At 31.7% G+C, this 13,289-nt stretch overlaps 2 protein-coding genes and 1 long non-coding RNA gene across 7 annotated transcripts in view; 2 read left to right on the top strand and 1 right to left on the bottom strand.

Annotated features, from left to right (window-relative positions):
• LOC139777463 (uncharacterized) overlaps nucleotides 1–13,289 on the bottom strand; it is a 115,155-nt gene that overhangs the window by 95,318 nt on the left and 6,548 nt on the right. The gene's annotated exons all lie outside the window — the stretch shown is intronic.
• On the top strand, nucleotides 2,042–6,928 carry LOC139777455 (PI-PLC X domain-containing protein 1). 4 transcript variants are annotated; one of them, XM_071714880.1, is made up of 7 exons: nucleotides 2,042–2,411; nucleotides 2,731–2,921; nucleotides 3,692–3,874; nucleotides 4,470–4,701; nucleotides 4,973–5,326; nucleotides 5,818–6,005; nucleotides 6,166–6,928. In XM_071714880.1, the coding sequence occupies exons 2-7, from the start codon at nucleotides 2,873–2,875 to the stop codon at nucleotides 6,525–6,527; spliced, it is 1,368 nt and encodes a 455-aa protein (XP_071570981.1). In that variant the 5' UTR covers nucleotides 2,042–2,411; nucleotides 2,731–2,872; the 3' UTR covers nucleotides 6,528–6,928. The 4 variants fall into 4 exon arrangements, with proteins under 4 accessions (XP_071570981.1, XP_071570978.1, XP_071570980.1 ...); XM_071714877.1 differs by having other exon boundaries at nucleotides 2,718–2,921; XM_071714879.1 differs by having other exon boundaries at nucleotides 2,696–2,921.
• On the top strand, nucleotides 7,030–11,687 carry LOC139777456 (prostaglandin E synthase). Its single transcript, XM_071714881.1, has 2 exons — nucleotides 7,030–7,684; nucleotides 11,221–11,687. Exons 1-2 carry the CDS (start codon nucleotides 7,550–7,552, stop codon nucleotides 11,590–11,592), a joined length of 507 nt encoding a protein of 168 aa, XP_071570982.1. The 5' UTR covers nucleotides 7,030–7,549; the 3' UTR covers nucleotides 11,593–11,687.

Below are 13,289 nucleotides of genomic sequence, written 5' to 3'. Positions count from 1 at the left end.
TCTTTAAAAGTTCTTTAATAAGAGCTCGTAAAGAATTTCTGTTATTGAAAGTAAGGAGATGGCGCCAAGTACACGCGCCATCGATGTACTAAACACACTAAATCATTTCCTTTGTACAAAAAAAATGTGCTATCAGAAACTAGCCAACTTATATTCAGTAAAATCGATATCAATATCAATTCAGTATCGATTTAGTATTAATTTAATAATATCAATAAAACCTAATATAATTATTTGTGTCTATATATATATATATATATATATATATATATACTATGTATTAATATTTTATTATATTCTACACACTATAGTAAGTAAATTGTTTCATTATTTGTACAAATAGTTTTATATAAAAAACTGGCGCCAACTTATATAGTTGTCAATAAAATCTAATTAGTAAAATCTAATATAGTTATTATACTCGTATCTATATGTACTACTCTTACACGAGTAGATCGTTTCATCATTTGTACAAAAAATTTGATATAAAAAGTTGACGCTAATATATAATCAAATGATTGTACTTGTGTATTACACAATTGCTAACTGAATTATAACTATTTGACCACGAATTTTACTACAAATTTAAAATTATTAATGCGAACCGAGTAATACGCGCCAAGTATGACTGTTTTATATTAAAAACGCTTTGAACAATTTAAAATTTGTAATGAAGTCCGTGGCTAGATAATGCAATTGTATAGCACACAAATACGATCATGATATTAGATTTTATTGACGACTATATGTTAGCGCCAGTTTTTTATATCACATTTTTTTTCAAATAATAAATAATTTACTCACTAGTATATATATATAAGAGTAATGTACATACAGATGATACAGATACAGGTACAATAACCATATTAGATTTTACTGAATTATAAGTTGGTGCTAGTTTTCGATATCAAATCTTTCAAAAATGGTGCACTCAAAAGTTGAATGATAATAATAATGTGTATTTTCTATTGATTTTTCGTAAGTGCAACGATGCTTCGAAAATGTAATCGAACTTTTTTCTTTAATAGAATTATATATTTTTTTGCATAAACAGATTCTTTTGAACATTCTGTGTATAAAAGTATTAGGATTAGGCGCTCGAAAAAGAAATATTTCACGAGATATTTTATACTCTTTATCCCGACATTATACTTTTACATAAAATATAAAATATTTCGTAAACTATTCATTTTTTTTATATACCATATCTTTTTATCTAATATTTTTATGTACAGAATAACGAGATGAATCAATTGATGTAATTGATGTAAAGAAAACATAATTTACTTTAAATTATAAGCAATTATATTTTTTTTCCGGACAAAGTTTTGCATGATGAAAAGTTGTTTCAGAATTTAGTCAGAATTATGTATTTTTAAAGATAAAAGGTTGAATCATCCTGTGTGTCTTACCAACGTTTTACATTTCCGCGACTTCGCTGCGCGTAAATTTGGCGTGAGATGCGGTAGCTTCTCATATCTTCTTGATATCTTCATCGAATAAATTCTATGAGTAACGTTTACAAATTATTCATTGTTGTATTGCGGCGCGGAGCCAACATACAAACGCGATTTGTAACGTACCCCACGATCGCGATCTAGCCCAACAAAATGTAGTCCTATACGTACCATAAAATGCCCTAAAATGTCATCGATAAATCGCGATCTGCAGCCCCGATCTATACGTAACGATTAATCTGTTTTGCTCTCACGACGCGTTCCCTCCTGACGTGCAGTGTCCCCTCTGCGCACGATGCACGAGGGCGATAATTCAATGTAGAAACTGAATCCGTTCTCCCAACCTCCACCGATCGGTCGGTCGAGTTCGCATCCATCGCGCCGGTTCTCCCTCGAAACTATATATTCCGCGACGGCGTATGCAGGAAATGGTATTTAACAGGCCGGGCCCCGGGTCCGACCCCGAGTGTAGCCGCACGTAGCCGATAGTCAATGGTGATGGAGAGGCGGACGTAGGGCGAAGAGAGAAGGAAAACCAACGAGTAACTGGGTTCCCTCCTCGCGTTCAATTGACGCGTCCGAGGAAGTGACGGAAGGATGGAAGCACAATGTACTTGAACGTCCCATAAGCGGGTTCTACATTAGACTACTCCGGTTACCGGATAGTAGTTCGTTCGACTGCCTATCGTTCAGTTGTCGGGTTGACTCAGCTGAGGATCACTGTGTGCGTCGTTAGCAGTCGGCATCTGAATTCGTTTTCCGTACGATTTCCATTCCGCGCGGCGTTTCCGTGAGTTTATCGATGTGACGATAATGTTTGACCTGATCGAGAGATTCTCTTGCGCGTGACGGAAGACAAACGTATAGATCGTAATCGTAAACACCGGTCGTCATCGCGCGTTACCGAACGCGGGGGATATTATATTTCTAAAACTACACGCGCTTGTATATAGGGTAATTATTCGCTCGCAGAGAAAACGGGATGAATTTTTGGTACTTTTCGATGAAAATGTGGCGGTTTTACTAATAATACGTAGATACATCTGATAACAAATTTCACTGCTGCTTAAACTTCAGCCAAAAGTACAAAAATGAAGCTCGATATATTTTCCTACGAAAGTTTTTTCAACATTTCTGTATCTTTTATTGTTTTCTTTACAATCCTTGATGCAACGTTTATGTAGAAAATATTCTTGACTCTATAAAAGTGAAGATTTATTTGTCATTATTTAATGAAGGCAACATTGTTGCGTGAACAAGTTGTGAATTTCAGACAATCTGAAGACTTTTGTATCCGTTATGCTCGAAGAAATCAGAAACTGTTCGACTAAAATACGATTGCACAATATTTGCTGACATCGGAAGATTGGAGACTGTAGATAAATAATTTTGAACGAAATCTCATCGTTTCAATCATGCTGAAAGGAATTATTGTGCTGATTCTCCATGTCTTCTGCGACGTTGGTGAGAATAAATTAACTATTGCGTTTAGGTTACACAAGGTTTTTTTTAGCACAATTTTTATTATTTTGCTAGAAATGCAAAATAACATGTTTAAAACAAATATTTTTAAATAATCTGAAAAAAACTGAATATTATCGAAAGTATGTTACGTTATGTAAATATACGAATAAAAAGCAAATATTCTTTCACAGTACTGGGGCAGTTAATACACTAATTTTCGTTCAAACATTTCGTTCAAATACAAAAAGTGTAAAAAAATATGAAGATAAATATTGCTGATATTTACATAATTTTGCATTTCTGCATATTTGTATGTATTTTTTTTCTTTTTTACTATAAGCGATATATACTTGCAATTGGTATAAATCATAGTGTCCTGGTAAAATCAAAATAAACTTGCAAACGTAAAAAACGGTTTTGCTGATGTAAAAATTTAGCTAGATTAGAGATATAGATACAGATCTGAAAATAATTTTGTTGGAATTTAAAAATAATTACGCAGAAGCTCAAGCTGATTGCTAGAATGTCAAAATTTTTTACAGCATTATCGTCTTGCTTGAACGCTCTATATAATTATTAACTATGGTAAAATTATTTTCAGATCTAGCTCAATTTTTAAATACTTCAGCAAAACCGTTCTTTCTATGTGTAATTTGAAAAGCGCGAATAACTAATTTTTCTGGTATAAAGATTTAAGATATAAATTTGTTCCTTTTTCTATTGATTATTGTATTCTATTTCTCGATGTATCTTCCTGTTTTTGCTTTCAGCATTGGCAGGGCAGTGCGGAAAAGTGTGGGTCACGGTTTCCTCTTTGTGGAGACCAATCGCTGCGAGCGATAAGGTGGTCGATGCCGAATTAGAAGTAAATTGGGAATTCGATTGTCCGGCGGGCACAAGATATTCAGATACCCAGATCAAGGTGTTCACTGCTGACCCGTTAGCAGCACATAGTAATAAATTTTGTTTGATTCTCTTGTGTACCGTATTCCGCTGCCAGAGATAGCAGTTAGACTCGAAAAATTAACGCGTATCTTTTATTTTATTTACATATTAATTATTGTATTAAATATCATATCAAGAATACAATATATTTATCGTTATGATTTATTACAAAACCCAAGACATATGGCATAACAGTAATTTGTAATAACTGCAGATAAATTTGTTTTACTTAAAAGTCTTCTATATTTATTCTTATGTAGAAATTCCATCAACAAAGTTTAAAAGTTTATTTTGCTTTCGTGTTTCATTGATTGCTTAGTACAGATCACCAGCTTATGCGCATTGAAACGCTTCGAGTCCCCCCCGTTAAAACTTGTTCGCTAAGTCTCTCTCTTCCGCCTATCGCATTCAATTTGAAAACATTGATCCGTTCGAAATGAATCCCCCCCGATAGTTTTGAATCGTTTCCAATCCGATTTATCTTACAGAATGAATCGTGAAATCGAACGCATCCATCCCTTATCACATTTTCTCACCGTAAAGCTATCGAACTTTGAATACCGAAAAATTTGTCGGCGCAACCACGGCTCCCATTTGTTCCAGACAAAATGATCAAGCCTGAACTGATCTTGACTTCCTTACAACGTCCTCGGGGATATTACAGGACGAATATTACGGTGGGTCGTCCGCCGCTTCCAGGAGGGTGGGACACGAAAGATGGGGCGACTCTTCCAGGATCGCACTGTCTCGATTATTATGCAATCCTTTACAAAGATGGTCACATGTTTTCCATGTCTTGTTTGCAAGTTTGGCCGACTTGGATGTACGATTTGAGGTACTATAATTTTTTACACGTCTTTAAAACTCCGAATTTTGAAGTATCATTTTTAATTCGAAAATAATTTACCCTTTTAACTCCAAAACAGCTCACGAACGTTCTAAAAAACATTTTAGAACGTTCATAAGTATGTTACAAAGAGAATAAATCAAGCGACAGAAATGTCAAGCGATACTTATGAAAATTCAAAAAATTGCGAATATTCATAAGCAATTTTTTATAGCAATTGACTGCTGTTAATACACAATGTTTCCTTGTATTGTTAAAGGAGGGAAATTGGCATGCTTCCTATCGGCAGCCTGATGATACCTGGGACACACAATTCTGGCTGTTACAAGCACGGTGATCTGACGCGCCGGGATGCTTTTCAGCGGTATTTGCTGACACAAGATCGTGACGTTTGGACGCAGCTGGTGCATGGTATAAGATATCTGGATATCAGAGTTGGATATTATCCATCGATACCGAATGGCACCGCACTTGACGAGGACGGGAATCATATCAATAGATTCTGGGTCAACCACGACGTCATTCGCATTACACCTCTTTCGGAGATCTTAAAGGATGTAAGAGACTTTTTGGATGTAGCGAGGGGTGAAGTTGTCATTATGGACTTTCATAGGTGAGTCGCGCTACATCCAATATAGCGTTGTACATTTCAAATTCACGCGTTTATTGAAAATTAAATTCGTGTTAATGGCCGTAAAAATCGAAAAAACGTAAAAAAATTACATTACGAGAGAATTGCAAAAATATATAACATATACTACGTTTACGCGAGCGTTACTTCTGTAGTAACTTACGATAATTCCTTCGCGTAAACGGGATTTTGTAGTAACTTACGATAATTTACTCCGCGTAAACGAGTGAATTATCGTAAGTTACTACAGAAGTAAACGTAGTAATAGTTAATTACTAACTCACTCAATTAATTTTAATTAACTTTTAACATTCATTAATAATGTATTAAAAAGTAAAAAACATTTCTCTTATATGTTTGAATATGTGTTGCCATATTAAGCGTTATTTGTCACAAAAAAGTTATTAATAAGTATGCTCCAAAATATATTCAAAATCCGTAATAATAATTAACGTAAGAATTATAATAAACAGATTTCCTGTGGGCTTCGAAGGTAGGCCAAATAGGCATAGGAAGTTGCTAACTATTTTACATCGAGAATTCGAAAACTTAATCCTGAAGCCGGACAGAGGAATCGAAGGTCTGGGGCCGACATTAAATGATATTTGGACCGGCGGCAAAAGATTAATTATTTGTTATGGTGACAAGCACACAGTAAACGGTAAAACATCTTTCTTGTTTTGCAATTTTTTTTTAATTTGTCAATATCTACCAATTTATTCGTTATCTTACAATTCGCAAGTTTAATTCGTTAAAATTCTTTAAAACCTTCTAGCTAGTAATCGTTTATAATAATTTCCGTTAAATTCCTTTAAATTCAGAATACGATTGGTTGTGGCCGCCTTTGACGCAGGTATGGGGCAATCAGCAAACCGTGGAAGGTTTGTTCGAGTATTTGGACGAAGAAATTTTGGGATCAAAGAAACGTAGGAATAGCCAGAATCCATTATGGGCAGTAATGGCGGAATTGACGCCGTTCCCATTAGACTTTTTTTTCAATCCGTCTGGCGGACTTCGGCAGATGGCCGATTCCGTTAATCGAAATCTCACTGTCAAGTTCCAAGAGGAGTGGTGGAAGGAAACGAATATCGTCGCCACAGATTTTTTTCTCGGAAATGATCTGATCTTGGTATCGAGAATGTCGAACATAAAGAAAAGTAATATCGCGCAATGGCGTTTATAGTTCGTATATAATAGAATTCCCTTGATAATAATTCCCTTGATAAATTTGTTCCTTGTTTTGAAAATGGCAAAAGAATATTATGGCAAAGTGAAACAATAACTTCACAATCAAACTTTCATGAATCTTAATAAAGCCGGAATAGTGTATATTAATATGAATTGATATTTACGCGTAAGATTATTCAGTTGTATGAATTTCACAAAAAAATGTAAGAAACTAACTCATCTATTTATTGTACAATATTGTTGCAATTGCAATAAAACTTTGTGTGAACAATAATAATACAATCTATTTAAACAATTTCAGTTTGCAAATTGTTAGTGACAGATTGTAACAACAAATGTTAAAGGTTTTAGAAATACTATAGTATTATACAATAATAAATGTAATAAATATTTCAACATTCCTATTTACATTTATTCAAATATAAGTAAATATGTGAGGTTTTAAATTCGCGAGAAAATTCTCTATTCCATAGAAATACAAATAAAATTACCGCAATGCATGGTTATGCTATTCAGTTAAGATACAAAAGTTTCTTTCGTGAAAACCATAATTTCTCTTAGGTGTCTTTCCTATCATTTTTCGTAATCTAAGTATCTTCGTTGTCTTTTGATATAAAAATTGTTGAAAATCTTAGATTAAAAAATTTCTCCTCAAGACCATGGCTTTTTCAAGATTCAAATTTTTCAGACTTATCTATGTTTTTATTAAATAAGGCTATATCTATTTTTGTCGATATAACGTTGCTGCTAATAGCAAATCATATATTTTACAATCAATCCATGTATTACTTTAATTTAAAGTCATGGGTGTCTCGCGATGTGAATGCTCATGTTTAAACCTTCCCGCTCGACTACCTCGCGCATCAGATTACCCCTCACCGTTTCATGCATTTGACTTGCTAATAGCCCTCACCAGTTCAGACAAGAGTAGATTCAGTAGATACATAGCCAGTAACGCGTCGGCTTTCGCCGTGAACGCGGAGAGAACGTTAAGCAGATAAGGTCGCGCCAGGGACAATGCTAGCGAACGCGACTGCAAACGAGACGAAAGACGAGCTATGGTGGTCTATATACGCTTGGTGGTCGTGCGTGCTCGTGCTGAAGATGATGTTGCTGACGTGGTACACTGGGCAGATCCGAGTGAGAGAACAGGTAAAATTTTCGCACGTCTTTTTGCATCTTTTCCTTGTTAAATGTATATGTTTGTCTAATTATCTGACTTTCGTAAGAACACTAAGAACGTTGTAGATAGTAATGCGATGAAAACGTCAATACGAAGTAGAGTAATTGCGATTTCAGCGTTATCATCAGCGTTATCATCATACATAACCAAAAAAAAATTTGTAAAAGTTTATCACCAATAACGAGGCGTGTCACAGAGCTATTTTATAAACATGATATATTTTCTGTTTTTTTTTTTCATACGCAGATGTCGAAAAGAAAAGAAAATCGTTAAAATTTCAATCAACCTTGAATGATGTTTACCGGAAAACTATAATTTATAAGATGATAATAATCAAGTCTTCGCAACTATTACTGTTACAATAAATCCAATTATGCAGGTATAATGAATAAATTGACTCACCAGTTAATGTATTATCGTCTTATTACGCTGTTATATATGTGTTATAGCTAAACGCTATCTAATGCCACATATTATTTAAACAAATATTTTCTTAAAAGAGAACATTATTTTAAGTAGGTATCTTATATCATGTGTCATTTTTATATATTATGCACTTTTTTTACTCAAACAAATACAAAATCAATTTTTTATTAACATTAATCTTAATAATTTGAATTAAGATTCATGTTGTTTAAATATTATATATAAAAGTCATTAAGAAAATAAATATACATATAATTATTAAATCAATAATACAATCAAATACAATATTAAATTTAAAAAATGTGAAATTAAAGCAGATTGGCATAAATTTACCATTTATATAATTCCTTATTAATTATATGTTTGCATGGTTTAATTTAATGTACCAAATCCTCTATTGTTTTATCATATTGACATATTTTCTTATTTTCTTTGAAAATAATAAAGCGCAGCAATATCAATTAAATATCAAGTAAACTTGTATTATTCGGGCATACATAAAATAAATGCATTTATCAGCTACGGGCTTCATTGCCTTGTTATTGCTTAATTAGTATTTATTGAAAAAGATGGTTTTCACGAGAATACTGTTAGTACGAGGAAACAATTAGTTGTGATCACGTCAATTAACGCTTATCTCGATTCAGCATTCCCGGCATTTTTTAAAGTTAGTGTACATCGATATTTTATTTATAATACGTGTACTTTTTCAATCATAAATGTGGCGTGAAATTTGTCGAGTGCGCGGAACTTTATTCGGCATTTCTAATAGTAATAGTTCGTTAATAAAACGATAATTACAAAGTTATTCGCTCGACTGATTGTGAGATTCAACGTTTCTGATATTCGTTAATGGCGCGATAATTATTTCTGATGGAAACTACACATCAAGGGACACTTGGAATAATTAAATAGCAATACTGGAGTAAACATAGATTACGAGTATCGAAAATCACAATCACATACGTTAATTAGCATTGTAACAGTCGTTTGATGTTCGACACTTCTGACTTTCCGGACACAATCCAATATTACGTGATTCGTAAACAACTGTCGATTGACAACTGATTACTGTCGAATATGTTGATTGCAAAAACTGTTCAACAATACATCGGCATTTTCAATACACAGGTAGTTACAATAATGTATTACCAAAGATAATTTTAATTTTAAATTATAAGCATATAATTATCATTAAGAAAATAAAAAACAAAGTTTTCCTATAAGTAAAAATTGGAAAAACGTATATATAAATTTAATTAAAATTCTGTAATTTTTTTCATAATTAAACAATGAAAGTTAAAGTGAATAAATTCACATAAAATTTGAAACAATAAAATACAAAAAATGAAACATTTGCCAATGTGTTTGAATTTCTAAATTTGTTTGTTGCATATTCTATTAGAAGCAAATTAGTTATTATTTGTGTTATTAAAAATATAGTTTTAATTTCATCGTTAGATTAAAATTAAGTAATTTTTATTCATTTATATATTAAAGATATATTTATTATTAATTTGTAAATATGTATGATTCTTATTTCTGAATACATTGATACGCGTACACATAACGTAATGTATTTCTCTATAAGTATTCTAATTAATAAGTGAGAAAAATGAATTGAAAAATATTGTTTTTATAAACAACATATTATTTTTCAATTATTTTTAATTATTAAAAGAATTAGTAAGCGGAAAAAATATTATTTAATTCATTTATATTAGATTTAACTAATGATGTAATTAATTGCAGTTTATCGAGAGATACGGTTAATTAAAGTTGTAAATTGCAAATTATCCAGTTACATTTCCATTAAATTTTAAAATAATCATGATAAGATAATAATGATCATATCTTTTGATATTTATTCACATGCGATATTTTCATTTGAATGTGAAATATGCGCGAAATACGAAACGAATGTGTCGACTATCATTCACATTATTGTGGTTGAAGACCAACAAAAGTGTTATCAAACATCAGCATAATTCGAGTATATAAAATGTGCAATATGCTAATATTTTTTTACAAGAAAAGATTCTCAACTTGGAAATTAAAAAAATTATGAAACTTAGGCAATACATAGAGGATGTCATCTAATACGTAATAAGCTTTTTTTCGCTGCTCGAATTTACCTTGAAAGGGTAAAATCAATCCTTGGAAGTTAGCCTATTTTTCGTTTTTATTTTATTATTCATCAATAAAAGAAAGTAGAGCAATATTTTATAGAGAAAACTTATTTTTTAAATTAGATTTATCAATTAAAAAACTTATCAATGTTTGAGAAGTTATATAAAATATATAAACAAAAAAAGGAAAAAAAATCGTTAATAAAACCTCTTACACGGTTTTTTTAAGGGTGGATACAAAAGACAATTTTTGTATTATTACAAGAGTATTATGCGAATTATTATTATTAAACTTCTATTGTAAGTGCAACGCAAACTTTCCTTCTGTGGATGAATTAATCATAATTAAAATGTAATTAAAAGAAAATTGCGATTTTAAAGTAAAATTTATAATTTTCCTTCAAAATTTGTAAACAGCGAAACTATAATGTGGTAAAATTTCAATGAGCCTTTGAATTATCATCCCGAAACAATTCGGAATCTGATGTATATCTAGATTGGAATGCAAATTAAATCGATTTCATAAAAATTTGTAATTAAATTTTGTTATAATCTCAAAATATCTTTTCCTCCAATACAATATTTCATAATATACAACATACGTAACGAAATATTAAAAAAGTAATGAGAGAGAGAGAGAGCTTGTGCATGAAATAAATGCTTTTAAGCGTGCACAGTCAATTAAATCTCTTTCTTTCGTTGTAAAACTCTCAATAAAATGACAAATGGGACTTTTGTTCCAGATAAATTTTTACCGCCAGTTTCTTCAAGCTTGTTCCACGATCTTTTTCTTCCTTATTAAATGACAGTCATAGAAATGTGTAAAAGTATGAACAACTAAATCTAGTTTTTTTTTTCAGTTTACACAAAAAATTTTATTATTTATACGAATCAGTTAAAATTGATGTTCCAATTTAATCGACTTGTTTGCGATTTGACTGATTGCACAGGTAATTCACAGCGAAGAGGATAGGATGTGGATGACAAAAAAACCGGACATAATTTTATGCCCAACTGGCGATGGCCATCCTGACGTGATTCGTATACGGAATGCTCATCGGAACGACGTCGAAACTGTACTTCCTTTCATGGTTTTTACGCCGCTGTGGTTGCATGTCGAGACGTGCAATTCTACGGTCAAGATCTTAATACCAGGCTTTGCACTAGCCAGTATATTGTATACACTGGTGTATATGCAGCTTTTACGAATGTCTGTTTTTTGGAAACTTTCCTTATACGTAACATTGTATTGCATTCTGACTTATATATGCACAATTGCTGCAGTAAGATATTCTATTTCTATCATAAATCAGCTGATCTAGTCAAGAGAGCAAAAATGAAAAAAAATGTGATATTGATATATTGTGTGCTATATGTATAAAAAATCTTTGCAGAAAAATAAATGCATCTAATGAGACATTTGATTTATTTACTCTGTACTATACTCTATTGGTTCAAACGTTTATTTTAAAATAAGAAAATCTTTAAAAAATTAGTTGAATCACAAATACAGTGCGTATAATTAATATGAAACTTTCGACACGACAATTTTTAATTAAAATGTAAAGGATTTAAATTTCAATCACGTCCTCTCTTCTAATCCAATGGAAAGCACAACCTTAGATATCTTGCGTTTATGCAACTTTTAAGTAAGGAATAATTTTTAGCAATAATCGATGGCTATAAACAATATCTGTTGTATTCACTTTAATAATGTCAACGCTATTGTGGAATTTATTTGAAATCATCACAGAATTATTGATCCTTAATAATAAATTCAAAGAAAAAACTTGATGGAGAATGATACCGACTTTCAAGGTACTAAGAATGCACAGAATTGTATCGATTCCATTTCAATATTATAGTCCCACTAGACCATAATAGGAAAATTATTGTGCATCAATGTCTTTCAAATTCTATTTTACAACGGAAAAGATTTAATGATTTAATCAAAACAGTGGTATGGATAAGGATTCGGATTAAGAGGAAGACCTGAGACTACGAGAGACGCACGGGAAACTTCGATATAGAGCTGTAGTCTCTTCTCTAAAGAGGAGAGGAAAACTTCGTAATTGATCTTTGATTCAGGAGCGACACGATGACTATTTGCTAGATATTCGATGAACAAATCAATTGGTTGAAATCTAAGCAAGGAAGATGTACAAGCCGGAAAATGGACGTTCAGTGATATATAATATTTTTGCGAAAGAAAATGCAAAGTCATAAAAATGTTAATCTATAATCCGCAGATAACACCGCGGTCAAATAGCCAATACGAGATACTTATGGATTAGTCAATTGAAACCAAGATTCTTTGCATATCACCTGCAAGCCATTTATTCGCTTATTAACATTGTCTGATTGCATGGCAAGTGAAATAGACGTGAATAAGTGAATAAATTGGTGAGCTGAATAAATTGTTTAGTATTTTTTTATTATTAGATCTCGAATTCCAACTAACTACTGAATTGAGAATTTGTCTTAATGTTTCATTTAACGAATTGTTTGATGTTATATTTGATATATCTTAAAGTCTCCAATGGCAGGTGGAGAGTCATTCGATGAGAGAGAGAGAGAGAGAGAGAGAGAGAGAGAGAGAGAGAGAGAGAGAGAGAGAAATATTACGATTTTACATATCCTCTTATATACTGATATTATATTGTAGTTTTATTGTATTTCAATCAATGTTATTTTGTGATTTGGTGAACACTTACAAATGATCTGATGATGAACTTGGTCACTGTAGTAAACGTAACATTCGTCATAATTCCGTAAATTATTATTATTGAAGAACTATTAAAACAATTTACGTTAAAAATTGCACTGATATCTAACTACTAATATCGAGATCTAATCTGTTATTAAATTGAATCTTATAAAGAATTAAAAAAACATCTTTTATTTCCTACACACATAAAAATAATCATTCTACAGCCAAGGAAAGCACTTTCTTATTTCATTTTATTTCTCTTAAATAAGTTTTCTTACAACCAAGAATATTTTCTTACTAATAGTTTTC

This window comes from Temnothorax nylanderi, unplaced genomic scaffold (genome assembly GCF_030848795.1).
Source record: "Temnothorax nylanderi isolate EJ_2023f unplaced genomic scaffold, tnyl_v1.0 TNYL_tig0149_pilon, whole genome shotgun sequence".
NCBI lineage: Eukaryota > Metazoa > Arthropoda > Insecta > Hymenoptera > Formicidae > Temnothorax > Temnothorax nylanderi.
This window is presented reverse-complemented; position numbering and strand designations above follow the sequence as displayed.